Source organism: Brienomyrus brachyistius, chromosome 8, assembly GCF_023856365.1.
Source record: "Brienomyrus brachyistius isolate T26 chromosome 8, BBRACH_0.4, whole genome shotgun sequence".
NCBI classification, from domain to species: Eukaryota; Metazoa; Chordata; class Actinopteri; order Osteoglossiformes; family Mormyridae; genus Brienomyrus; species Brienomyrus brachyistius.
The window spans coordinates 22,249,474-22,277,309 of NC_064540.1; the positions used below are offsets into that span (position 1 = coordinate 22,249,474).

The 27,836-nt window shown below is 41.9% G+C and overlaps 5 protein-coding genes and 1 pseudogene across 5 annotated transcripts in view; 3 read left to right on the forward strand and 3 right to left on the reverse strand.

Moving 5' to 3' along the window:
• Window positions 1-388, reverse strand: part of LOC125747543 (transcription factor HES-5-like) — a 1,340-nt gene extending 952 nt beyond the window's left edge. The window contains exons 1-2 of the mRNA XM_049022889.1: window positions 288-388; window positions 1-177 (exon numbers count right to left, since the gene is read on the reverse strand). The exon at window positions 1-177 is cut by the window's left edge and continues 952 nt beyond it. Coding sequence (XP_048878846.1) covers window positions 1-177; window positions 288-350 — 240 coding nt within the window. The 5' untranslated portion in view covers window positions 351-388. The remainder of the gene's footprint in view (window positions 178-287) is intronic.
• A 3,250-nt stretch (window positions 389-3,638) lies between these two features.
• Window positions 3,639-4,955, reverse strand: LOC125747545 (transcription factor HES-5-like; annotated as a pseudogene).
• A 2,694-nt stretch (window positions 4,956-7,649) lies between these two features.
• LOC125747542 (transcription factor HES-5-like) lies at window positions 7,650-8,638 on the forward strand. The gene is made up of 2 exons (XM_049022887.1): window positions 7,650-7,844; window positions 7,948-8,638. Exons 1-2 carry the CDS (start codon window positions 7,779-7,781, stop codon window positions 8,386-8,388), a joined length of 507 nt encoding a protein of 168 aa, XP_048878844.1. The 5' UTR covers window positions 7,650-7,778; the 3' UTR covers window positions 8,389-8,638.
• A 458-nt stretch (window positions 8,639-9,096) lies between these two features.
• Window positions 9,097-10,344, reverse strand: LOC125747544 (transcription factor HES-5-like). Its single transcript, XM_049022890.1, has 2 exons — window positions 10,244-10,344; window positions 9,097-10,133 (listed from the first exon to the last, which is right to left on the reverse strand). Exons 1-2 carry the CDS (start codon window positions 10,304-10,306, stop codon window positions 9,702-9,704), a joined length of 495 nt encoding a protein of 164 aa, XP_048878847.1. The 5' UTR covers window positions 10,307-10,344; the 3' UTR covers window positions 9,097-9,701.
• A 6,770-nt stretch (window positions 10,345-17,114) lies between these two features.
• LOC125748112 (transcription factor HES-5-like) lies at window positions 17,115-18,385 on the forward strand. Its single transcript, XM_049023949.1, has 2 exons — window positions 17,115-17,214; window positions 17,325-18,385. Exons 1-2 carry the CDS (start codon window positions 17,152-17,154, stop codon window positions 17,754-17,756), a joined length of 495 nt encoding a protein of 164 aa, XP_048879906.1. The 5' UTR covers window positions 17,115-17,151; the 3' UTR covers window positions 17,757-18,385.
• A 3,965-nt stretch (window positions 18,386-22,350) lies between these two features.
• LOC125748111 (transcription factor HES-5-like) lies at window positions 22,351-23,739 on the forward strand. Its single transcript, XM_049023948.1, has 2 exons — window positions 22,351-22,600; window positions 22,711-23,739. The coding sequence occupies exons 1-2, from the start codon at window positions 22,538-22,540 to the stop codon at window positions 23,140-23,142; spliced, it is 495 nt and encodes a 164-aa protein (XP_048879905.1). The 5' UTR covers window positions 22,351-22,537; the 3' UTR covers window positions 23,143-23,739.
• The last annotated feature ends 4,097 nt before the right edge of the window (window positions 23,740-27,836 follow it).

Here is a 27,836-nt window from a genome sequence, read left to right on the forward strand (position 1 = left end):
TGGCTGGTGATGGCGTTGCTGTCTCAGGAAATTAACTGTCATTTCCAGGATGTCGGCTTTCTCCAGCTTGGAGTCGGGATGCTGACTGAGGAACTCTTGGCTCAGGAGAGACTTGAGCTGCTCGATGCTGCTGTTGATGCGATCTCTGCGCATCTTCTCCACCATCGGCTTCCTCAGCTATAGAAACATAACAGGAAGAACATTAATGATCCAGTTCTGAAATGTCAGATCAATGATGTTAAATAAGTATGCAGGGTATCTACAACAGGACTGGAATGTCAGTTTACCTTGTTGTCCAGAGTGAGGTGCTCCTGAGAATAGATCACTGCTGCCGTGACTGTCGGTGCCATGTCTGTATCTCTGAGATGGGCAGCTCTCTGTGTAGCTGAGTGTGATCAGTGCTGCTTCATGCCTCCTATTTATAGGCCCTGATCTACATATGAATGTGTGAGTCCTGGGCTTGTTGGAGTTTCTCACAGTCAGCAGCCAATGGATGAGCTGCAGGAGACAATGAGGAACGTGGAGCTGCCACATGCTCATTGAGGATCTTATTGCTGGAGGACAATGGTCACGTCTCAGGGGAACAGGTGGAGGGTGGAGGACTGAGGAGGGAGATGCACAGGCTGCTGTGTGAACCTGGGAAAGTGTTGACCCTGTAATAAGAGTTTGCTTCCTTTCATATATAGTTTAGCAGTGATAAGAAACATGAGAAACTATTTCTATCAATTTAATTATACTTAAAATTATTGCTGTGTATAGATGCATAATATTAGCTATCACATAATGACCAATGGAAAAATTAACATTATCTGCACTAAACATATTCTTTTATTTATGTAGATAATTTTGTTACATTGATTGTCTAAATTGACCCTGATGGTTTTGCATGGCATCCCAAAGTCAATTCCTTATATATTAAAGTGCTTGGCTGTAAATGAACAATTCTGTTTGTGAAGAACAGAGCAGATCTAAGTGCACCATTAATTTGACATTATTAGCATTCTATACCTATATAAAGAAATAACATCGCTGAGTTACTCAGCAATTACATGTAGCACTATTCAGGGCTGCATGAACTTTAAAGGGATTTCGGTGCTGGCTGTAAAACATTGGTTAAATGTTCCGCAATATAATGTCCAAGGCAATATTTTAAAATGGCGTTTACATTATTACTATTGAAACATTTTATTTAAATACAAAACACCTGACTTGTATTTGATCCATCTGCCTTAAATGTTCTTGCTGTAAGTGTCTGTATAAACCCTCTGACTTAGACCTTGTTACTCATCTGTCAAGCTGAGTCTGTGGTCACTGTCCCAAAGACTCTCTGTGTGACTGAGTTTCCCCCTGTTTCCCACACTCTGTCCATTCACTGTTTTCTGTGGAGGAACAAAAGAAGTGTGTCTTATCACACATAACATTAGCTATGGTGTTTGATCTCTCATGGCTGGGGAAGAAGGACTTACTGCCCAAAGGACCATCTGGGCTGGGTTTGCCGAGGCGGGAAAAGGGAGGTCTTCACCTTCTCGGCATATATCTCTGGTCACTTTATTACAAACAATTTCAACCATCACAAAGTATTATTCAGGTCCCCAGTAAGTCAGGTTAAATAAATTGAGAAACGTTTTCAGTGATTATAATATTGAGACACACCATGGTAACATGTTTTTGAAATGTATTATCCGTGACTGACATGTTCAAAAGTCAGCTTTGTAGGGACAGCATGTAAAAGCCTATTCATGACTGCTTCTACATTTGTTGCACAGTACATACAGTTAAATCAGAAGTTGGGACCCTGTCACTGCATGGTGATCATGCACCTGTTGAATGACACACTTTGCCGTCTCCCATCATCAGCTATTCTGAGCAGAGTGGTTGTGTCACGCAGAGAAACGCACACAGATGTTCTTACCGAGAATGTCAATTAAACACTATTATCCGGCCCCTTCATTGAGGGCACACTTCCATTGTCCCTCCCCATGAGAATACAGAGCCATGAATGGGTGACTAGTGTGGGAAAGCCGGGCAGGATCCTACTCACGCGTCCCCCGGTTCATACCGCCGAATCTCCCCCCGGACCGTTTAAAAAGAAACATCAGACACCCGCTGGTTCCTTTATTGTTTCTTGCTAAGTATCAGGTGGTTTTCGGAAACATGTTTAGAGTATCATATATAATAATGTTTCGGAAATTGTTCACAGAAAGAGATGTTGTATATTTATTAACTTCCCAAATCATGTTGGTTTTCACGTGTTTCTTTACCACCTCATGTGTCACATTAGGTCACATTTCTGGGCCCTGTATCCTAAAGACAGATGTCAGGCTTAGCTGGATATCTTTGAGGATAAATAGGGGCAACTCTGGTCTCTCAATGTAATGATGCACATTCTCTTATTAGCGGAAAATATCACCATGATAACTCAGGCTACAGCACAAGCATTGCTCCGTAGCAGCGGTATGTTTCCCAACAGCTGATGCATGCACCATGCTTTGTTAGCAACTATACTTTTGGGAAACATATCCCAGGCTATGTTTCATGCTCACCATAGCTGGAAATGAAAGCTGCAGTAATGATATGTTTATTAGCACTTGTGTTTGTTTGTGTTTCATTAAATTGGTCATTCAAACAGTATCTGTGGGTATGTTTGTATTTACAAAAAAAAAAAAATATATATATATATATATATATATATATATATATATATATATATATATAATGCATTATTAACAACTGATATTGCTAGCAACGGCTAACAATGAACCTGGCTAGAAGTGGGACCTGTTTCAGAAAGCAGGATTTCTAGCTTAGCCAGATAACTTGTTGGATAACTTGTTTTGAAACAGGTCCATGGTTTCACTAAATGACTTTTAACTTCTTGTACTAGACCATGGTTAAGTCAGCGGTGACATCATTCTCGGCACTGCCTTCTGAGGCACATGGAATGCAGCACAGTTTCCGTACTTACTCAACTTGCAAAATCTGCATTTACAAAGCAGTGTCATTTTATGTCACAGTGCATGCTCAGCTAGCATGCAGTGCCTCTAGAACTGGGAATTAATGGCCATGCTCCAGGACCCAAAGACATTTGAGATTATTTTGCTGAGGCGGGGGCTCAAACCAGCAACCTTCTGGTCACAGGCACAGAGGGATAGTCTGCTGAGCCAGACATTGTTCAAGTTCATTATACAGTGAACATCAGGTTTTCTGTCGCACACAAAGACATCATGTGTTCCTCGTCTAGTTGGGTGTCCCTTTAGTCCAGTCCAGACTCCGTGGTGTTGGATAGAAATCACCTTAGAGAAAGTGACACTTCCTTACACAGCTGAGTGTTAAACTAACAAGGAGGGAAAGAAATTATTTATAACCACACATGAGATTCTTAAAGTACTCAGAAATTGACGCCATGGGCAGGTTCTCCATAAGTTAGATCAGGTGTGTCAGATCTCATTAGAGAAACCACGACCACATGGAAATAATCCATACGGAAGCCTACTGGCTTTTAATTAGCATGTAATTTTCAGTAGATTGTTTTTTAGTTTGAATATACTGTGTGTCTGTTGTGTAACCTGTGATTTAGAAATGAGCAAAAGAACCAATTGAATAACATGGACTATTTCTTTTAATAAAATCATCTTCTGAGAAATGAAAAATAAACATTAACATCTCCTTCACTGAAGGGAACTGAAATCACTTCTCACACAGTGAGATACATATGAAAAATGATAGTTTGAAAATATTCCAAAGACAGTCTTACTACTCTCACAATTGAGTAAATGTCTTTATAAAAGACATTTTATCACATGTGGGTTACACACTACAATTTCAGTAGATACTGAGACCGTGAAAACTCCAGTGTAATATACACGTCACTCTGACTGGTCAGTATAACACAAACTATTATACAATAATCATTTTAAAAATCCCACACAAAGAATTGTGGATATACTCTTACTCATAAACATTTTCATGTGACATCACCTTACAATATGTAAGAAGTAGGCTTAAAATCATTAACAATGCACATAATACTGATTTCTTCATGAAAGTTTTTTCATGAAATGAGAAGCAAAATTAATTTGCCAGTATCAGGAATGAACTCCATTCAAATGAAAACTCTTCAATATCAAAATATGTCCATTCATTCATCTATGCCCTAAATGTCACAGGGAAATTAAAATATTTAACCCCTCTTTTGCAATAGTAGTAAAATACAACATCTTAATAAAATAGTACCAGAGATCTCCTTCATACAGAGAAAGGGAAGAAACAACTTCCTACACTTTTAGAACAACTGTTCATCATAGATCAACATGTTCAGTTCTGTTTGTCTGAGCTCCTGTCTGTTGGGGTTCACCATGGTCTCCAGAGGGCGCTGTTGACTGGTGTCTTCTCTTTAATAGCTGTATGACGAGCTGGTGAACTTTGGCAAGACGACTCACTGTCAGCCCTGCTTTTACCAGAGGAAGGCTGCATGGTTTGGACGTGCCTCAGGAGTCTCATCTGGTTCTGTGTCTTCACATCTTCCCTTGACAGGAAACCCACAATCTCTTGGACACACTTGAAGAAGCCCTCATTTTCAGTTGCTGCACAGGACGAGGTGATCACTGGCTGGTGATGGCGTTGCTGTCTCAGGAAATTAACTGTCATTTCCAGGATGTCGGCTTTCTCCAGCTTGGAGTCGGGATGCTGGCTGAGGAACTCTTAGCTCAGAAGAGACTTGAGCTGCTCGATGCTGCTGTTGATGCGATCTCTGCGCATCTTCTCCACCATCGGCTTCCTCAGCTATAAAAACATAACAGGAAAGATATTAATGTTCCAGTTCTGAAATGTCAGATCAATGATGTTAAATAAGTATGCAGGGTATCTACAACAGGACTGGAATGTCAGTTTACCTTGTTGTCCAGAGTGAGGTGCTCCTGAGAATAGATCACTGCTGCCGTGACTGTCGGTGCCATGTCTGTATCTCTGAGATGGGCAGCTCTCTGTGTAGCTGAGTGTGATCAGTGCTGCTTCATGCCTCCTATTTATAGGCCCTGATCTACATATGAATGTGTGAGTCCTGGGCTTGTTGGAGTTTCTCACAGTCAGCAGCCAATGGATGAGCTGCAGGAGACAATGAGGAACGTGGAGCTGCCACATGCTCATTGAGGATCTTATTGCTGGAGGACAATGGTCACGTCTCAGGGGAACAGGTGGAGGGTGGAGGACTGAGGAGGGAGATGCACAGGCTGCAGTGTGAACCTGGGAAAGTGTTGACCCTGTAATAAGAGTTTGCTTCCTTTCATATATGGTTTAGCAGTGATAAGAAACATGAGAAATTTTTTCAATTTCTTTGTTTGTTTGATTATTTGTTTTTTTGTATTTATAGTTAAAATTATTACCTTACATAGATCACTGAATTGTTAGAGTATCTAGAATTCTGTGGGCATTATTCAGTGCTACAATATGTGAACTTTAATTCCATTTCATTGATGGCAAAAACATTAGTTAATTTCATTATGGCTAACCAGGTAAAAATATTTTTTCCTGATATGTCAAAGTCATTATGCTCAAATGACAATACAACTTTTCTTATTGAAAAATAATTAGTATAAAATTCTTAAATTATTTTCAAACCATCTGCCCTCAATGTTCTTGCTGTAAATGTCTCTATAAACCCTCTGACTTAGACCTTGTTACTCATCTGTCAAGCTGAGTCTGTGGTCACTGTCCCAAAGACTCTCTGTGTGACTGAGTTTCCCCCTGTTTCCCACACTCTGTCCATTCACTGCTTTCTGTGGAGGAACAAAAGAAGTGTGTCTTATCACACATAACATTAGCTATGGTGTTTGATCTCTCATGGCTGGGGAACAAGGCCTTACTGCCCAAAGGACCATCTGGACTGGGTTTGCCGAGGAGGGAAAAGGGAGGTCTTCACTTTCTCGGCATATATCTCTGGTCGCATTATTACAAACTATTTCATACATCACAATGTATTATTCAGGTCCCCAGTAAGTCAGGTTAAATAAATTGAGAAACGTTTTCAGTGATTATAATGTTGAGACACACCATGGTAACATGTTTTTGAAATGTATTATCCGTGACTGACATGTTCAAAAGTCAGCTTTGTAGGGACAGCATGTAAAAGCCTATTCATGACTGCATCTACATTTGTTGCACAGTACATACAGTTAAATCAGAAGTTGGGACCCTGTCACGGCATGGTGATCATGCACCTGTTGAATGACACACTTTGCCGTCTCCCATCATCAGCTATTCTGAGCAGAGTGGTTGTGTCACGCAGAGAAACGCACACAGATGTTCTTACCGAGAATGTCAATTAAACACTATTATCCGGCCCCTTCATTGAGGGCACACTTCCATTGTCCCTCCCCATGAGAATACAGAGCCATGAATGGGTGACTAGTGTGGGAAAGCCGGGCAGGATCCTACTCACGCGTCCCCCGGTTCATACCGCTGAATCTCCCCCCGGATCGTTTAGAAGGAAACATCAGACACCCGCTGGTTCCTTTATTGTTTCTCACTGAGTCTCTGGGGCCTTTTTACAGTAGCCGAACCTCTAAAATAATGGTCTGGAAATTGTTCGCATTAAGAGACATTGTATAATTAACTCTGCATCAGAAAACATCGCAGTATTTTTCAAGGTCACGCGTACGTTACTATATAGAAATGATTGAATGCCCCTTTAAATATGGTGACGAGGGATTTTTATAAAGTTACGAGTTAGATTAGCAACATATTTTCATGGCGAAATACAGGCAGGTTGGTTCTTGTGGCGAAATACGTGCTGAATGATTTAGACGCGGGTGCTGTTAAGGTACCCAAATTTCACCTGTGTGATGTTTCCATTCAGGATTCAAGTATTTTTATTTGCCATCAGCGATGTATACAGTCGGATTATAACCTGCAGAGAAATGAAAGATGGTGAAGTTCGTCGTAATAAAAATAGTCATATTGACAGAAGAAAAAAACGGAATATATATACGTGTGTGTGTATAACACATATAAAGTTATACTGATTAACAAAGAAAAGGAAAACAGAAAATGACTCCTACCAAATGTTCCGCTTTCCCGTCAAAGGTGAGCAATACAGAGCAGTACTCTTACAGCACTCTAAACATCCGTTTATTGTTGGTTTAGCTTAATTTCACCATATCGCCTTATTTGTAGTTCAGGAGTGATGTCTGTCTTACTCATAGTAATTATGTGAAATACTAACGTTTTGTATTTCGTCTCAAGCACTACTGGTTTAAATGGGCTGGGACGGGTACTGGTCTCTCAGCTGCTTTCAGTCTTTCAGGCAGACATTAACAAAGTGACCGACAGCTGATCGGAATGGGAATATCAATGATGAATAGTGACTTTCCCGCGGTCGTGGAGGGAGAGAAGGAGCGTGTCTGCAATAAAGGTCCAGTCAATAAAATCCCGGCCGGCTGCGATCCGTCGGAGAGTAAAAAGCTTTTACAGTTTCCGATTTTCGCAGCTCTGCGATACGAGCAGCGGCGCCTTTCCAAGGCTTCCCAGGAAAATGCGACGCTGCTTTCCTTTACCACCCGCCGGGTCACACGCGCATCAGGTCACACTTCTGCTGTCAGTAAAGAAGCTTTTTCTGTTGTTTATTATAGCAACCAGCTCACTTATTGGTTCTTGGTAGTGTAAATTTTCGCGAACTTTTCCCACCAGATCTTGAAACGCTTATAAACAGCACCACCATGAAACCCGCTTTACACATCGGACTTTGACGTCGTAAGACTCTCAGACAATCAGCGCCAGCCGAAATGTCTCCGACAGCTCTTCAGAGACGCAGTACGGCATTGGATTTCTGTACACGAGAAAAGAGAAAAGTAAGAAAATACGTCTGAATATTACATTTATCTTTTGCGCAGCTGTGTTTAATTTCTAACGCTAATCTGTGTATAGGCTAATAATTCTCGTTTTTTTTTCTAGCAGCGCAAGCCAATTGTAGAGAAAATTCGCAGAGATCGTATCAATGCCAGCATCGACAAACTGAAAACATTATTATGCAAACAAATGAAAGAAAAGAAGCCCAGCTTGAAGCTGGAAAAGGCTGACATCTTGGAGGTGACCGTTCATTTCCTGAAAGAGAAAGTCAAGTGCAGCTCCAGTCCAGGCTGCAAGAAGGGCTTCAGCAATTGTCTACAGGAGACCTTCAGCTACCTGCCTCTACACGTCCCTCAGCAACCATCTGAGCAAGTGGCCATTAGGAGTTTCACTACAGACCAAGGGACGACCTTCCAGAAAAGAGCAGCAACCACAATCAAATCAAGTTCTGCTGCAGGTTCATCACTGTCACACCAGCAGTGTCAGGGATCTCTGTGGAGGCCGTGGCAGATGAATGGACAGTCTGCCATGGAAGACCTTCTCTAATCAGGGAGCTTCCTGCTTCTATAAGGACCTTTATGGTATCTTCACAAGTGAACCCAGGTTTGATTTTGACCATGTTCACCGTTCCTCAGGTCTGTAGCCTACATAACACTGCAGAGGGAAGTGTGATGCAGTGTAAATGTCATGTGCAACTTAAGCACTTACTGATCCTACAGTAGCATTGTTTTTTGTACAATATTTATATTTTAACTATACACTTTGTAAATCTTCTATTATTTTATATTACCCATTGCAGAGGTTTTTATTTTACTTATATATCTATTATTTGCATGATATATCACTTATTAAACGTTTTTAACTATTTCTACCATTTCCTTTTTGCCTGCTGTAGATATCACTGACATGCAATAAATCACCTGAATATGCCATGTAAAGCCAGATGGTAGCTAAACATTCACAGCAGTAGTAATGGCTGTTTGTCTCAGGGTGAAACGAGAACTCAAACACTGCAATCCTGATGGATGTTGAACTCCAGGTAAATGACCAAACGATTAGGTGGTGAATGCAAATGCAGTTATGATGAGGTCACTGTTTAGCTGGTCGTCCTCTCTGGTCCCTTTAGTGTCGCCTAGGATAGAGATATCACCTTGGGGTGAAACTTTTAATTCAAAGTTTGAAATGAAACAAGGTACCAAATGAGTAATGAAAATTTTCTTTTAATAAAATCAACTTCAATGAAATGTCATTCAGACATTAACATCTTTCACTGAAGGGAACTGAAATCACTTCTCACGCAGTGAGATACATATAAACAATGATAGTTTGAAAATATTCCAAAGACAGTCTTACTACTCTCACAATTGAGTAAAGGTCTTTATAAAAGACATTTTATCACATGTGGTTTACACACTACAATTTCAGTAGATACTGACACCGTGCAAACTGGTCAGTATAACACAAACTATTATACAATAATAATTTTAAAAATCCAACACAAAGAATTGTGGATATACTCTTACTCATAAACATTTTCATGTGACATCACCTTACAATATGTAAGAAGTAGGCTTAAAACCATAAGAGGCATTAACAAAGCATATTTGCTATGATTTCTTCATTGAAATTTTTCATGAAATGAGAAGCAACATTAATTTGCCAATAGCTGGAATGAACTCCAAATGAGTTCATTTCAATAGCAAAATATTTCATCTTAATATTTGATTCAAATAAAATAGTACCAGAGATCTCCTGCATACAGAGAAAAGGAAGAAACAACTTCCTACACTTTTAGAACAACTGTTCATCATAGATCAACATGTTCAGTTCTGTTTGTCTGAGCTCCTGTCTGTTGGAGTTCACCATGGTCTCCAGAGGGCGCTGTTGACTGGTGTCTTCTCTTTAATAGCTGTATGACGAGCTGGTGAACTTTGGCAAGACGAGTCACTGTCAGCCCTGCTTTTACCAGAGGAAGGCTGCATGGTTTGGAAGTGCCTCAGGAGTCTCATCTGGGACTGTGTCTTCACATCTTCCCTTGACAGGAAACCCACAATCTCTTGGACACACTTGAAGAAGCCCTCATTTTCAGCTGCTGCACCGGAAGAGGTGATCACTGGCTGGTGATGGCGTTGCTGTCTCAGGAAATTAACTGTCATTTCCAGGATGTCGGCTTTCTCCAGCTTGGAGTCGGGATGTTGGCTGAGGAACTCTTGGCTCAGGAGGGACTTGAGCTGCTCGATGCTGCTGTTGATGCGATCTCTGCGCATCTTCTCCACCATCGGCTTCCTCAGCTATAAAAACATAACAGGAAAGATATTAATGATCCAGTTCTGAAATGTCAGATCAATGATGTTAAATAAGTATGCAGGGTATCTACAACAGGACTGGAATGTCAGTTTACCTTGTTGTCCAGAGTGAGGTGCTCCTGAGAATAGATCACTGCTGCCGTGACTGTCGGTGCCATGTCTGTATCTCTGAGATGGGCAGCTCTCTATGTAGCTGAGTGTGATCAGTGCTGCTTCATGCCTCCTATTTATAGGCCCTGATCTACATATGAATGTGTGAGTTCTGAGCTTGTTGGAGTTTCTCACAGTCAGCAGCCAATGGATGAGCTGCAGGGCACAATGAGGAACGTGGAGCTGCCACATGCTCATTGAGGATCTTATTGCTGGAGGACAATGGTCACGTCTCAGGGGAACAGGTGGAGGGTGGAGGACTGAGGAGGGAGATGCACAGGCTGCAGTGTGAATTGAACAGCAGGTCTCCTGTAGAATGCTCTGACTAAAGTCATTGAGAAATACAACATCTTTAAAAGAATGTATGTGTGTGACACAATTATTTTTTGGGAATCGTTAATATTGATACTGAAAGTTTAATGTTGATATTGAAAGTACTTATGACTTCTTGGACTGAGAAGGTTGATGAAATCATAACTGAGCCGATTTACTATCAGTATTTACCACACTCTGGGAGACAGAATACACATTTGCAATGTACCAGGCACATGGAATGTTACCACTGTGGTGGGGAAGAATCTTCAGCAGGCACAAGAGTACAGCATCATTTTGATATAGTCAGTCTTACTCCCAGGAAGTGTGGGCTTTAGAACAAGAGCGCTCAATTGGGGGTGAAGTCTTGTATTCTGCAGTTCTCCATGGTGAATGACTTCACAAGTCACAAGTCCCAAACTGAGGGTTGTGCATTTGGAGATTTTCTTGGTAGACAAGAGGGCTGCCTCTATGTGGCTTTGAATGCTGGAATGCGGGAAAATGCTGGCTGTTGTTTGTGAGTATGTACCAAGCAGAAATTTGGAGGGACCCAAAGCTCTTCGAGATAATGGAGGAGGTGCTTGAATGGCTACCCCATACATACTCTGTGGGCCAACTAGTAGACATGAAGAATGGAGAGAACTGGAGAGGTATAATTAGAAAGACTGGCCTCCTGGATTTTGTGAATTTGTTATTGGACTTTAATGACATTAGAGATGGATTGTAAGTAACAAATGTCATGTTTGACCCCAAAGATTTACATTAGTGTACCTGGTACCGGGGCACTCTAGGGCAAAAGACAACGATACCATTTGTAGTGTCATCTGACATGAGGTTTTGAGATTTCTTGGACACTCAATCACCGTTGAGTGTGACGTGCAAATCGCCGTTTAATGGTGGAGGTAAGATGGAGCATGCTGACCCAAATGAGCAGTCGGGGATTGTTGGCTCTTCTGGCTGAAGCTTCTGCATGAGATGAGTTGAGCTCACACCTCCAGAAAAACATGTGATGTGTGATGGACTGGCGTTCCACCCCTGTGGCGCCTGGGATCAGTCAAAGTCATAAATGGATGGCTAATAGGATAACACTGCAACCTAAACTCCACCTCCCTCTACTTATACATGAGGATAGGCGGGGCGGGGGGGGGGGGGCAGGGAGGGTGATTGGCTTTGTTCCAGCAACACATGTTCAGTGGCTCCTCTTTATCCCTGGGACGTGGGAACCGCTTACACAGATACCTTCCCACACTCCACAAATTCATCCCCTTAAATGTGTTGTTGGGGCCGCCATCGGTTACTCAGGTGCCTGACTGTCTGCATTCAGATGACTGCAGCTCATCATGCAGCATGGGGGGGGGGGGGGGGCTCGCATACACACATAGGCCCCAAACAACTGAAGCATTATCCTTTTAATCATTTCTGATTTATTAATTATTGCTTATATCAAATTCACCCATCTAAAGACAGTGATGGAGATCTTGTGATATACAGTACAGGCTTTTGTCGAAAGCAGAACAATGGCGCTTTTCGGAAGGCAGGTGGTGGCTCATTCTTCATTCACGTGTCTGCATCGTATGGATTTAGATTATTATTAATTTCATGTAAATGTTTTATAGCACTTGAAAAAGCCCTATTTAAATGTATGTTTATATAAATATGGGTAATATGATGTATTATTGCGTGCTCTTCTGAGCTGCCTTGTATTAGTAATAAAAATCCCTTTTGCCAGAAAAGAGAAAGTGTGTCGTACTGGCAACTGTCATTTGTAAAACTGACAACTGTAAAAATGTTTAGTAAATGGCTATTTCCCATGATTTATTTCTATACATTTACCTACAAGGTTACAGAAAAACTGTACTCTGAAATATTACACAGCAATGTTGTTATATTCAAAAGTACCACTCTCTATTAAACTGCTTGGATGTTAATATTGCAAAAAGTTTGTAATACCTTTGTTGCTGTTTAGTTATAGTTTTCCACAAAGGCTTATACATTTCATGTAAATTATAAATTTATAAATTAACTACTCATACTGAAACTGTGTTCATTATAGTTTTCATTGGCAATCGATGGATCTGAATTTGACCTAATGCATGGTTAGATATTACTTTTTTAATGAACTTTTGTCTTCGTCTATATATTCCACACACTGATGGTATCTTGTGATAAGAGTGTGTGGTTTGTCTGATTGTCTGAGAGTGTGTGGTTTGTCTGATACTTTCTCAGGCACTTCCACAGACCAGCTGATTGGAGGCAGGCTCTAGGGTAACGCCCCCTTTCACTCGTCCACTGGAGCTTTCCTTTATTGTTCCTTTCTCTACATGGGCAAGCTTCGACTGGCCTATTGTCCTGTGCTAAATTACATGTGATTGGTCCGTAAGCTGTATCAAAGAAAGTGTTCCAAAATTCTGTATAAATAGCAAAATGAAGGCATAGGCTCATTCTGAGGAAACTCAGTGCCCTTGCTCACTGGAGACACTGCGCTTGCTTCCAAACTGGCAGCCTACATGTATATCGGTCTTCAGGAGACTATGGAGGAACAGAGCACAAGGTAAGGCCAGAACTAAAACAGTTCAAGAAAAGTTATGCAACGTATATGATGTTACCAATTCCAAGTGCTTTTGTGCATGATCTACAGCCTTAGTATTTGCCCTGCAGGTACAAAATCCGGAGCTTACAGAGAAGGTGCAGTGTTGGTGTTGGAAGACTGAAGGATGTAATTGGGGAGCACCTTCATCATGGGGTCTCCAGCCTGGACATTCGGGAGAAGACCTTGTCTTTTTTCACGTTGAGAAGGACCTTGCTGCTTCACAGCGGATATTCCAGGTGTTCCCGGAATGTTCTGCGTCTCTCTCCTAACCCTGCCGAGGATGTAACTCCACTGTTCTACCAGCAGTAACCGATAAGTTCACGGAAAGCAAGTCAAGGGTCAGAGTCCAAAGGTCCAAAAGACCAGGAGAGACTGCGGTCTGTACTGTATACCCAGGACCCTCAACATAGAAGAAGCATTGTGTATGCAATTGATATCAGAACTCCAAGTGCACTTAGCAAACTGACTATAGAGCAAGACTGAAATATTAGCATGTGTGTTATTGTACGAAGCACATTGCACTGCAACAGTATGCCCCACTGTCCGTTCCTTTGAGAAGAGGAATGATGCTATGTTGTATATGCCATTGCATATGTAATTGATAACCTTAAAGGCTTGTGCTTGTTCATCACAGCAGTTCAAGTGTGCATTGTTTAAGAGTGCAAAAATGTCAGTAATGCAACTTAATGATTAAAACTGAGCAGTTTAATTGGCTGGATTTCAGTTTATTTTATTGTTTACTGTAGCTGGCGAAGTTAATCAAAAATATTTGTTTATGTGGTTAGTAATGAAACGATAACTCAGAATGTCCTGCTGAAATCCAGAAATTAAGATCCATGTGGTTACACTTTGACATGTGGGGGGCATAAATACTTAGAAGTAACTCAGTTGCTACTGAAGTACAAATCATGCACAGATATGGTCACTACTTGAGATAAAAGATGCATCACGATTCATTAATGAAGAAACATGAGATCAGTATTTCACATGTGTTATTCATTGCTTGTTCCTTGAGCAGTTCCTTGAGCAGTTCCTTGAGCAGTTCACAAAGGTTTACAGAATTAGATATAGTTGCAAATATAGCAATAGCTTCACGTAAAACATTCGATATGATTCATTAATGATCAGAATGTAAGTAAGACTTAGTTCCTGGTTAATTAATACAAAAATAAGAGCATAAAATTATATTATTTGTGCCCCCTCACATAAAGTGTTACATGTGATGTTACCAATTTTTTTTTTAATTGTTTTACTATTATTACCAATTAATTATATTTTTAAAATAAAAGTTTTGTTCTACTGACGTATTTTATTGTAAATTTTATCCAAAAAACATTCTTTATCTTTATTTCTCTAAGATGATCTTCTGTTTCTGCTTTTCATCTTATGGACATGAGTTAGTATTTAATTATAGCCCTGTTGTTGACCGAGAATTCTGTGAATTGGAAGGAAAAGTTTTACATCAAAGTGTTCATAACCTTCATTTTCACCTGGATGCACAAGGCGATATTTCTGGGATTCCTGCAGCACTTAAACATTCTGAAAACAGAATTTTGTCATAATAAGGATTTGTTCAGCTTAACGACTTGCTATTAAAAAAATATATAGTTATAACAAAATAATTGATATTGTACATCATGTGGAAGCAATTTTTTAAATTGATCAGTAAAAATGAAGAACTTAGTATACTCTTGATAATTAAGAACTGAATCAATATTATTAATGAATAATCGGTTTTACTTATAATATGTGCATAGCCTATAATCAGGGTGTGTTGTATTCAAAGGGCACAATTATGCGAGTAAGCAGGATATTGCAATTAGCCATTATAATTTTGTGTGTATGTAAGCCTGCCTGCAAGAAATGACTTACATGTCAAAATTTTTGGAAACCGTAATCTGTATATAGCTTATCACATAATATATAGTCTGTCACTTCTTCAAAGGTAAACTGTCTGAGCAGAAAAGTGAGGTCACAGATACAAGTGGCTGAAATGAGCTTCCTTCAGGGTGGCTGGGCTCAGCCTTAGATAGGGTGAGGGGCTTCGGACATTGGGGAGGGACTCAGAGTAGAGCCGCTGCTTTTCTGCGTTGAGAGGAACCAGCTGAGATGGCTCAAGCACCTGACTGGGATGATTCCTGAACACCTTCCTGGGGACTTGCTTTGGGCATGTCCAAACGTGGAGGAGACCCCGGGGCAGACCCAGGACACGAAGGAGAGATTATATCTCTCAGCTGGCCAGGGAATGCTTTGGTGTTCCTCTGGAGGAGCTGAAGAAGGTGGTCGTAGGGATGGAGGTCCGGGCATGGAGCATGCTGGGAGCCGGGTGTGTGGCGAATAATCGATGGACAAATAGACATTGAAGTTGGAAAGAATAAGCTTTGTGTCAGCAAAGTTTCCACAGACAACATTAATGTCAGTAATTCATCAGAAATGATATATCTTGTGAGTTTCAGACTGGAATAGAAGCATTCCTGGAGTACTGATCCATGACACACATTTTATGTCATTCTGAGTAGCTCTGAAGTCCTCAATTGTTATGTGTAGTATCATGATCCGAAAGAAATGTTTCATTTCACTGTGTACTATTCCAACTGCATATGGTTGAAATGACAATAAAAAGTCACTTCACCTGATTAAGCACATATATGTTATTCTCATGTATTTCAGTGCTTCTTGCTGTCATTTATCACAACATCACACAGCAGATATGCTCTTTATACACAATCAACACTCTCCTAGGTTCACGGAAGAGCCTGTGCATCTACCTTCATAAATTTCCACCCAATAAGACCAACCCTCTCTGCACAAATAGTCCAGATGGTCCTTTGGGCAGTAAGGCCTTGTTCCCCAGCCATGAGAGATCAAACACCATAGCTAATGTTATGTGTGATAAGACACACTTCTTTTGTTCCTCCACAGAAAGCAGTGAATGGACAGAGTGTGGGAAACAGGGGGAAACTCAGTCACACAGAGAGTCTTTGGGACAGTGACCACAGACTCAGCTTGACAGATGAGTAACAAGGTCTAAGTCAGAGGGTTTATACAGACACTTACAGCAAGAACATTTAGGGCAGATGGATCAAATACAAGTCAGGTGTTTTGTATTTAAATAAAATGTTTCAATAGTAATAATGTAAACGCCATTTTAAAATATTGCCTTGGACATTATATTGCGGAACATTTAACCAATGTTTTACAGCCAGCACCGAAATCCCTTTAAAGTTCATGCAGCCCTGAATAGTGCTACATGTAATTGCTGAGTAACTCAGCGATGTTATTTCTTTATATAGGTATAGAATGCTAATAATGTCAAATTAATGGTGCACTTAGATCTGCTATGTTCTTCACAAACAGAATTGTTCATTTACAGCCAAGCACTTTAATATATAAGGAATTGACTTTGGGATGCCATGCAAAACCATCAGGGTCAATTTAGACAATCAATGTAACAAAATTATCTACATAAATAAAATAATATGCTTAGTGCAGATAATGTTAATTTTTCCATTGGTCATTATGTGATAGCTAATATTATGCATCTATACACAGCAATAATTTTAAGTATAATTAAATTGATAGAAATAGTTTTTCATGATTCTTATCACTGCTAAACCATATATGAAAGGAAGCAAACTCTTATTACAGGGTCAACACTTTCCCAGGTTCACACTGCAGCCTGTGCATCTCCCTCCTCAGTCCTCCACCCTCCACCTGTTCCCCTGAGACGTGACCATTGTCCTCCAGCAATAAGATCCTCAATGAGCATGTGGCAGCTCCACGTTCCTCATTGTGCCCTGCAGCTCATCCATTGGCTGCTGACTGTGAGAAACTCCAACAAGCCCAGAACTCACACATTCATATGTAGATCAGGGCCTATAAATAGGAGGCATGAAGCAGCACTGATCACACTCAGCTACACAGAGAGCTGCCCATCTCAGAGATACAGACATGGCACCGACAGTCACGGCAGCAGTGATCTATTCTCAGGAGCACCTCACTCTGGACAACAAGGTAAACTGACATTCCAGTCCTGTTGTAGATACCCTGCATACTTATTTAACATCATTGATCTGACATTTCAGAACTGGATCATTAATATCTTTCCTGTTATGTTTTTATAGCTGAGGAAGCCGATGGTGGAGAAGATGCGCAGAGATCGCATCAACAGCAGCATCGAGCAGCTCAAGTCTCTCCTGAGCCAAGAGTTCCTCAGCCAGCATCCCGACTCCAAGCTGGAGAAAGCCGACATCCTGGAAATGACAGTTAATTTCCTGAGACAGCAACGCCATCACCAGCCAGTGATCACCTCATCCTGTGCAGCAGCTGAAAATGAGGGCTTCTTCAAGTGTGTCCAAGAGATTGTGGGTTTCCTGTCAAGGGAAGATGTGAAGACACAGTCCCAGATGAGACTCCTGAGGCACTTCCAAACCATGCAGCCTTCCTCTGGTAAAAGCAGGGCTGACAGTGACTCGTCTTGCCAAAGTTCACCAGCTCGTCATACAGCTATTAAAGAGAAGACACCAGTCAACGGCGCCCTCTGGAGACCATGGTGAACTCCAACAGACAGGAGATCAGACAAACAGAACTGAACATGTTGATCTATGATGAGCAGTTGTTCTAAAAGTGTAGGAAGTTGTTTCTTCCTTTTCTCTGTATGCAGGAGATTTCTGGTACTATTATATTTGAATCAAATATTAAGATGAAATATTTTGATATTGAAATGAACTCATTTGGAGTTCATTCCAGCTATTGGCAAATTAATGTTGCTTCTCATTTCAAGAAAAATTTCAAAGAAAGAAATCATAGCAAATATGCTTTGTTAATGCCTCTTCTGGTTTTAAGCCTACTTCTTACATATTGTAAGGTGATGTCACATGAAAATGTTTATGAGTAAGAGTATATCCACAATTCTTTGTGTGGGATTTTTAAAATGATTATTGTATAATAGTTTGTGTTATACTGACCAGTCAGAGTGACGTGTATATTACACTGGAGTTTTCACGGTCTCAGTGTCTACTGAAATTGTAGTGTGTAAACCACATGTGATAAAATGTCTTTTATAAAGACCTTTACTCAATTGTGAGAGTAGTAAGACTGTCTTTGGAATATTTTCAAACTATCATTGTTCATATGTATCTCACTGCGTGAGAAGTGATTTCAGTTCCCTTCAGTGAAAGATGTTAATGTCTGAATGACTTTTCATTGATGTTGATTTTATTAAAAGAAAATTTTCATTACTCATTTGGTACCTTGTTTCATTTCAAACTTTGAATTAAAAGTCTCACCCCAAGGTGATATCTCTATCCTAGGCGACACTAAAGGGACCAGAGAGGACGACCAGCTAAACAGTGACCTCATCATAACTGCATTTGCATTCACCACCTAATCATTTGGTCATTTACCTGGAGTTCAACATCCATCAGGATTGCAGTGTTTGAGTTCTAGTTTCACCCTAAGACAAACAGCCATTACTACTGCTGTGAATGTTTAGCTACCATCTGGCTTTACATGGCATATTCAGGTGATTTATTGCATGTCAGTAATATCTACAGCAAGCAAAAAGGAAATGGTAGAAATAGTTAAAAACGTTTAATAAGTGATATATCATGCAAATAATAGATATATAAGTAAAATAAAAACCTCTGCAATGGGTAATATAAAATAATAGAAGATTTACAAAGTGTATAGTTAAAATATAAATATTGTACAAAAAACAATGCTACTGTAGGATCAGTAAGTGCTTAAGTTGCACAGGACATTTACATTGCATCACACTTCCCTCTGCAGTGTTATGTAGGCTACAGACCTGAGGAACGGTGAACATGGTCAAAATCAAACCTGGGTTCACTTGTGAAGATACCATAAAGGTCCTTATAGAAGCAGGAAGCTCCCTGATTAGAGAAGGTCTTCCATGGCAGACTGTCCATTCATCTGCCACGGCCTCCACAGAGATCCCTGACACTGCTGGAGTGACTGTGATGAACCTGCAGCAGAACTTGATTTGATCGTGGTTGCTGCTCTTTTCTGGAAGGTCGTCCCTTGGTCTGTAGTGAAACTCCTAATGGCCACTTGCTCAGATGGTTGCTGAGGGATGTGTAGAGGCAGGTAGCTGAAGGTCTCCTGTAGACAATTGCTGAAGCCCTTTTTGCAGCCTCTACTGGAGCTGCACTTGACTTTCTCTTTCAGGAAATGAACGGTCACCTCCAAGATGTCAGCCTTTTCCAGCTTCAAGCTGGGCTTCTTTTCTTTCATTTGTTTGCATAATAATGTTTTCAGTTTGTCGATGCTGGCATTGATACGATCTCTGCGAATTTTCTCTACAATTGGCTTGCGCTGCTAGAAAAAAAAACGAGAATTATTAGCCTATACACAGATTAGCGTTAGAAATTAAACACAGCTGCGCAAAAGATAAATGTAATATTCAGACGTATTTTCTTACTTTTCTCTTTTCTCGTGTACAGAAATCCAATGCCGTACTGCGTCTCTGAAGAGCTGTCGGAGACATTTCGGCTGGCGCTGATTGTCTGAGAGTCTTACGACGTCAAAGTCCGATGTGTAAAGCGGGTTTCATGGTGGTGCTGTTTATAAGCGTTTCAAGATCTGGTGGGAAAAGTTCGCGAAAATTTACACTACCAAGAACCAATAAGTGAGCTGGTTGCTATAATAAACAACAGAAAAAGCTTCTTTACTGACAGCAGAAGTGTGACCTGATGCGCGTGTGACCCGGCGGGTGGTAAAGGAAAGCAGCGTCGCATTTTCCTGGGAAGCCTTGGAAAGGCGCCGCTGCTCGTATCGCAGAGCTGCGAAAATCGGAAACTGTAAAAGCTTTTTACTCTCCGACGGATCGCAGCCGGCCGGGATTTTATTGACTGGACCTTTATTGTAGACACGCTCCTTCTCTCCCTCCATGACCGCGGGAAAGTCACTATTCATCATTAATATTCCCATTCCGATCAGCTGTCGGTCACTTTGTTAATGTCTGCCTGAAAGACTGAAAGCAGCTGAGAGACCAGTACCCGTCCCAGCCCATTTAAACCAGTAGTGCTTGAGACGAAATACAAAACGTTAGTATTTCACATAATTACTATGAGTAAGACAGACATCACTCCTGAACTACAAATAAGGCGATATGGTGAAATTAAGCTAAACCAACAATAAACGGATGTTTAGAGTGCTGTAAGAGTACTGCTCTGTATTGCTCACCTTTGACGGGAAAGCGGAACATTTGGTAGGAGTCATTTTCTGTTTTCCTTTTCTTTGTTTATCAGTATAACTTTATATGTGCTATACACACACACGTATATATATTCCGTTTTATTCTTCTGTCAATATAACTATTTTTATTACGACGGACTTCACCATCTTTCATTTCTATGCAGGTTATAATCCGACTGTATACATCGCTGGTGGCAAATAAAAATACTTGAATCCTGAATTGAAACATCACACAGGTGAATTTTGGGTACCTTAACAGCACCCGCGTCTAAATCATTCAGCACGTATTTCGCCACAAGAACCAACCTGCCTGTATTTCGCCATGAAAATATGTTGCTAATCTAACTCGTAACTTTATAAAAATCCCTCGTCACCATATTTAAAGGGGCATTCAACCATTTCTATACAGTAACGTACGCGTGACCTTGAAAAATACTGCGATGTTTTCTGATGCAGAGTTAATTATACAATGTCTCTTAATGCGAACAATTTCCAGACCATTATTTTAGAGGTTCGGCTACTGTAAAAAGGCCCCAGAGACTCAGTGAGAAACAATAAAGGAACCAGCGGGTGTCTGATGTTTCCTTCTAAACGATCCGGGGGGAGATTCAGCGGTATGAACCGGGGGACGCGTGAGTAGGATCCTGCCCGGCTTTCCCACACTAGTCACCCATTCATGGCTCTGTATTCTCATGGGGAGGGACAATGGAAGTGTGCCCTCAATGAAGGGGCCGGATAATAGTGTTTAATTGACATTCTCGGTAGGAACATCTGTGTGCGTTTCTCTGCGTGACACAACCACTCTGCTCAGAATAGCTGATGATGGGAGACGGCAAAGTGTGTCATTCAACAGGTGCATGATCACCATGCCGTGACAGGGTCCCAACTTCTGATTTAACTGTATGTACTGTGCAACAAATGTAGATGCAGTCATGAATAGGCTTTTACATGCTGTCCCTACAAAGCTGACTTTTGAACATGTCAGTCACGGATAATACATTTCAAAAACATGTTACCATGGTGTGTCTCAATATTATAATCACTGAAAAAGTTTCTCAATTTATTTAACCTGACTTACTGGGGACCTGAATAATACTTTGTGATGTATGAAATAGTTTGTAATAAAGTGACCAGAGATATATGCCGAGAAGGTGAAGACCTCCCTTTTCCCGCCTAGGCAAACCCAGTCCAGATGGTCCTTTGGGCAGTAAGGCCTTGTTCCCCAGCCATGAGAGATCAAACACCATAGCTAATGTTATGTGTGATAAGACACACTTCTTTTGTTCCTCCACAGAAAGCAGTGAATGGACAGAGTGTGGGAAACAGGGGGAAACTCAGTCACACAGAGAGTCTTTGGGACAGTGACCACAGACTCAGCTTGACAGATGAGTAACAAGGTCTAAGTCAGAGGGTTTATAGAGACATTTACAGCAAGAACATTGAGGGCAGATGGTTTGAAAATAATTTAAGAATGTTATACTAATTATTTTTCAATAGGAAAAGTTGTATTGTCATTTGAGCATAATGACTTTCACTTAATATCAGGAAAAAATATTTTTACCTGGTTAGCCATAATGAAATTAACTAATGTTTTTGTCATCAATGAAATGGAATTAAAGTTCACATACTGTAGCACTGAATAATGCCCACAGAATTCTAGATGCTCTAACAATTCAGTGAGCTATGTAAGGTAATAATTTTAAGTATAAATACAAAAAAAAAACAAATAATCAAACGAACAAAGAAACTGAAAAAGTTTCTCATGTTTCTTATCACTGCTAAACCATATATGAAAGGAAGCAAACTCTTATTACAGGGTCAACACTTTCCCAGGTTCACACTGCAGCCTGTGCATCTCCCTCCTCAGTCCTCCACCCTCCACCTGTTCCCCTGAGACGTGACCATTGTCCTCCAGCAATAAGATCCTCAATGAGCATGTGGCAGCTCCACGTTCCTCATTGTGCCCTGCAGCTCATCCATTGGCTGCTGACTGTGAGAAACTCCAACAAGCCCAGAACTCACACATTCATATGTAGATCAGGGCCTATAAATAGGAGGCATGAAGCAGCACTGATCACACTCAGCTACACGGAGAGCTGCCCATCTCAGAGATACAGACATGGCACCGACAGTCACGGCAGCAGTGATCTATTCTCAGGAGCACCTCACTCTGGACAACAAGGTAAACTGACATTCCACTCCTGTTGTAGATACCCTGCATACTTATTTAACATCATTGATCTGACATTTCAGAACTGGATCATTAATATCTTTCCTGTTATGTTTTTATAGCTGAGGAAGCCGATGGTGGAGAAGATGCGCAGAGATCGCATCAACAGCAGCATCGAGCAGCTCAAGTCCCTCCTGAGCCAAGAGTTCCTCAGTCAGCATCCCGACTCCAAGCTGGAGAAAGCCGACATCCTGGAAATGACAGTTAATTTCCTGAGACAGCAACGCCATCACCAGCCAGTGATCACCTCGTCCTGTGCAGCAACTGAAAATGAGGGCTTCTTCAAGTGTGTCCAAGAGATTGTGGGTTTCCTGTCAAGGGAAGATGTGAAGACACAGTCCCAGATGAGACTCCTGAGGCACTTCCAAACCATGCAGCCTTCCTCTGGTAAAAGCAGGGCTGACAGTGACTCGTCTTGCCAAAGTTCACCAGCTCGTCATACAGCTATTAAAGAGAAGACACCAGTCAACAGCGCCCTCTGGAGACCATGGTGAACTCCAACAGACAGGAGCTCAGACAAACAGAACTGAACATGTTGATCTATGATGAACAGTTGTTCTAAAAGTGTAGGGAGTTGTTTCTTCCCTTTCTCTGTATGCAGGAGATCTCTGGTACTATTCTATTAAGATGTTGTATTTTACTACTATTGCAAAAGAGGGGTTAAATATTTTAATTTCCCTGTGACATTTAGGGCATAGATGAATGAATGGAAATATTTTGATATTGAAGAGTTTTCATTTGAATGGAGTTCATTCCTGATACTGGCAAATTAATTTTGCTTCTCATTTCATGAAAAAACTTTCATGAAGAAATCAGTATTATGTGCATTGTTAATGATTTTAAGCCTACTTCTTACATATTGTAAGGTGATGTCACATGAAAATGTTTATGAGTAAGAGTATATCCACAATTCTTTGTGTGGGATTTTTAAAATGATTATTGTATAATAGTTTGTGTTATACTGACCAGTCAGAGTGACGTGTATATTACACTGGAGTTTTCACGGTCTCAGTATCTACTGAAATTGTAGTGTGTAACCCACATGTGATAAAATGTCTTTTATAAAGACATTTACTCAATTGTGAGAGTAGTAAGACTGTCTTTGGAATATTTTCAAACTATTATTTTTCATATGTATCTCACTGTGTGAGAAGTGATTTCAGTTCCCTTCAGTGAAGGAGATGTTAATGTTTATTTTTCATTTCTCAGAAGATGATTTTATTAAAAGAAATAGTCCATGTTATTCAATTGGTTCTTTTGCTCATTTCTAAATCACAGGTTACACAACAGACACACAGTATATTCAAACTAAAAAACAATCTACTGAAAATTACATGCTAATTAAAAGCCAGTAGGCTTCCGTATGGATTATTTCCATGTGGTCGTGGTTTCTCTAATGAGATCTGACACACCTGATCTAACTTATGGAGAACCTGCCCATGGCGTCAATTTCTGAGTACTTTAAGAATCTCATGTGTGGTTATAAATAATTTCTTTCCCTCCTTGTTAGTTTAACACTCAGCTGTGTAAGGAAGTGTCACTTTCTCTAAGGTGATTTCTATCCAACACCACGGAGTCTGGACTGGACTAAAGGGACACCCAACTAGACGAGGAACACATGATGTCTTTGTGTGCGACAGGAAACCTGATGTTCACTGTATAATGAACTTGAACAATGTCTGGCTCAGCAGACTATCCCTCTGTGCCTGTGACCAGAAGGTTGCTGGTTTGAGCCCCCGCCTCAGCAAAATAATCACATGTCTTTGGGTCCTGGAGCACGGCCATTAATTCCCAGTTCTAGAGGCACTGCATGCTAGCTGAGCATGCACTGTGACATAAAATGACACTGCTTTGTAAATGCAGATTTTGCAAGTTGAGTAAGTACGGAAACTGTGCTGCATTCCATCAGAAGGCAGTGCCGAGAATGATGTCACCGCTGAGTTAACCATGGTCCAGTACAAGAAGTTAAAAGTCATTTAGTGAAACCATGGACCTGTTTCAAAACAAGTTATCCAACAAGTTATCTGGCTAAGCAAGAAATCCTGCTTTCTGAAACAGGTCCCACTTCTAGCCAGGTTCATTGTTAGCCGTTGCTAGCAATATCAGTTGTTAATAATGCATTATGTATTTTTTTTTGTAAATACAAACATACCCACAGATACTGTTTGAATGACCAATTTAATGAAACACAAACAAACATAAGTGCTAATAAACATATCATTACTGCAGGTTTCATTTCCAGCTATGGTGAGCATGAAACAGCCAGGGATATGTTTCCCAAAAGTATAGTTGCTAACAAAGCATGGTGCATGCATCAGCTGTTGGGAAACATACCGCTGCTACGGAGCAATGCTTGTGCTGTAGCCTGAGTTATCATGGTGATATTTTCCGCTAATAAGAGAATGTGCATCATTACATTGAGAGACCAGAGTTGCCCCTATTTATCCTCAAAGATATTCAGCTAAGCCTGACATCTGTCTTTAGGATACAGAGCCCAGAAATGTGACCTAATGTGACACATGAGGTGGTAAAGAAACACGTGAAAACCAACATGATTTGGGAAGTTAATAAATATACAACATCTCTTTCTGTGAACATTTTCCAAAACATTATTATATATGATACTCTAAACATGTTTCCGAAAACCACCTGATACATAGCAAGAAACAATAAAGGAACCAGCGGGTGTCTGATGTTTCTTTTTAAACGGTCCGGGGGGAGATTCGGCGGTATGAACCGGGGGACGCGTGAGTAGGATCCTGCCCAGCTTTCCCACACTAGTCACCCATTCATGGCTCTGTATTCTCATGGGGAGGGACAATGGAAGTGTGCCCTCAATGAAGGGGCCGGATAATAGTGTTTAATTGACATTCTCGGTAAGAACATCTGTGTGCGTTTCTCTGCGTGACACAACCACTCTGCTCAGAATAGCTGATGATGGGAGACGGCAAAGTGTGTCATTCAACAGGTGCATGATCACCATGCAGTGACAGGGTCCCAACTTCTGATTTAACTGTATGTACTGTGCAACAAATGTAGATGTAGTCATGAATAGGCTTTTACATGCTGTCCCTACAAAGCTGACTTTTGAACATGTCAGTCACGGATAATACATTTCAAAAACATGTTACCATGGTGTGTCTCAATATTATAATAACTGAAAACGTTTCACAATTTATTTAACCTGACTTACTGGGGACCTGAATAATGCTTTGTGATGGTTGAAATAGTTTGTAATAAAGTGACCAGAGATATATGCCGAGAAGGTGAAGACCTCCCTTTTCCCGCCTCGGCAAACCCAGTCCAGATGGTCCTTTGGGCAGTAAGGCCTTGTTCCCCAGCCATGAGAGATCAAACACCATAGCTAATGTTATGTGTGATAAGACACACTTCTTTTGTTCCTCCACAGAAAGCAGTGAATGGACAGAGTGTGGGAAACAGGGGGAAACTCAGTCACACCGAGAGTCTTTAGGACAGTGACCACTGACTCAGCTTGACAGATGAGTAACAAAGTCTAAGTCAGAGGGTTTATAGAGACACTTACAGCAAGAACATTGAGGGCAGATGGGTTGAAAATAATTTAAGAATTTTATACTACCTGGGGGTGGGGCTCGATGGCGAGCGCCTGGTGGCCAGGCCTACACCCATGGGGCCTGGTCGGGCACAGCCCAAACAAGGCACGTGGGTCCCCCTTCCAATGGGCTCACCACCCATGGGAGGGGCCATAGGGGTCGGGTGCGATATGATCTGGGTGGCGGCCAAAGGCAGGGACCTTGGCGGTCCGATCCTCGGCTACAGAAGCTAGCTCTAGGGACATGGAATGTCACCTCTCTGATGGGGAAGGAGCCTGAGCTGGTGCGCGAGGTTGTGAAGTTCCGGCTAGATATAGTCGCACTCACCGCGATGCACGGCTTGGGCTCTGGAACCAGTCTCCTTGAGGGGGGTTGGACCCTTTTCCACTCTGGAGTTGCCCGCGGGGAGAGGCGCCGAGCGGGCGTGGGCATATTTATTGCCCCCAGGCTGGGTGCCTGTACATTGGGGTTTACCGCAGTAGACGAGAGGGTAGCCTCCCTTCACCTTCGGGTGGGGGGACGGGTTCTGACTGTTGTTTGCGCTTATGCACCAAACGGCAGTTCAGAATACCCACCCTTTTTGGAGTCATTGGAAGGGGTGTTGGAGAGCGCTCCTCCTGGGGACTCTCTTGTTCTGCTGGGGGACTTCAATGCTCACGTGGGCAGGCGTGATTGAGAGGAACGGCCCCCCCGATCTGAACCCGAGCGGTGTTTTGTTATTGGACTTCTGTGCTCATCACGGATTGTCCATAATGAACACCATGTTCAAGCATAAGGGTATCTATATGTGTACTTGGCACCAGGACACCCTAGGCCGCAGTTCGATGATCGACTTTGTAGTCGTGTCATCGGACTTGCGGCCGCATGTCTCGGACACTCGGGTGAAGAGAGGGGCGGAGCTGTCAACTGATCACTACCTGGTGGTGGGTTGGCTCCGCTGGTGGGGGAGGAAGCCGGCCAGGCCTGGCAGGCCCAAGCGGATAGTGAGGGTCTGCTGGGAACGTCTGGCAGAACCCCCTGTCAGGAAGAGTTTCAACTCCTACCTCCGGCAGAACTTCTCCCATATCCCGGGGGAGGCGGGGGGCATTGAGTCCGAATGGGCCATGTTCCGTGCCTCCATTGTGGAGGCAGCTGACCGGAGCTGCGGCCGTAAGGTGGTCCGTGCCTGTCGCGGCGGCAATCCCCGAACCCGCTGGTGGACAGCGGTGGTAAGGGATGCTGTCAAGCTGAAGAAGGAGTCCTATCGGGCCTTTTTAGCCTGTGGGACGCCAGACGCAGCTGACAGCTACCGGCAGGCCAAGCGGGATGTGGCTTTGATGGTTGCTGAGGCAAAAACTCGGGTGTGGGAGGAGTTTGGCGAGGCCATGGGGAATGACTTCCGGACGGCTTCGAGGAGATTCTGGTCCACCATCCGGCGGCTCCGGGCGGGAAAGCGGTGCAGCATCAACACTATTTATGCTGGGGATGGTGCGCTGCTGACCTCAACTCGGGACGTTTTGGGTCGGTGGAAGGAATACTTCGAAGACCTCCTCAATCCCACCAACACGCCTTCCGATATGGAAGCAGAGTGTGGGGACTCGGGGGTGGACTCGCCTATTTCTGGGGCGGAGGTCACT

Excerpts from the sequence above, each read along its gene's own strand:
- LOC125747542 (XM_049022887.1), top strand. The coding sequence starts at position 7,779 with ATGTCTCCGACAGCTCTTCAGAGACGCAGTACGGCATTGGATTTCTGT. Across the intron at positions 7,845-7,947 it reads GTACACGAGAAAAGAGAAAA|CAGCGCAAGCCAATTGTAGA; the intron begins GTAAGAAAATAC and ends TTTTTTTTCTAG.
- LOC125747544 (XM_049022890.1), bottom strand. The coding sequence starts at position 10,306 with ATGGCACCGACAGTCACGGCAGCAGTGATCTATTCTCAGGAGCACCTC. Across the intron at positions 10,134-10,243 it reads ACCTCACTCTGGACAACAAG|CTGAGGAAGCCGATGGTGGA; the intron begins GTAAACTGACAT and ends ATGTTTTTATAG.
- LOC125748112 (XM_049023949.1), top strand. The coding sequence starts at position 17,152 with ATGGCACCGACAGTCACGGCAGCAGTGATCTATTCTCAGGAGCACCTC. Across the intron at positions 17,215-17,324 it reads ACCTCACTCTGGACAACAAG|CTGAGGAAGCCGATGGTGGA; the intron begins GTAAACTGACAT and ends ATGTTTTTATAG.
- LOC125748111 (XM_049023948.1), top strand. The coding sequence starts at position 22,538 with ATGGCACCGACAGTCACGGCAGCAGTGATCTATTCTCAGGAGCACCTC. Across the intron at positions 22,601-22,710 it reads ACCTCACTCTGGACAACAAG|CTGAGGAAGCCGATGGTGGA; the intron begins GTAAACTGACAT and ends ATGTTTTTATAG.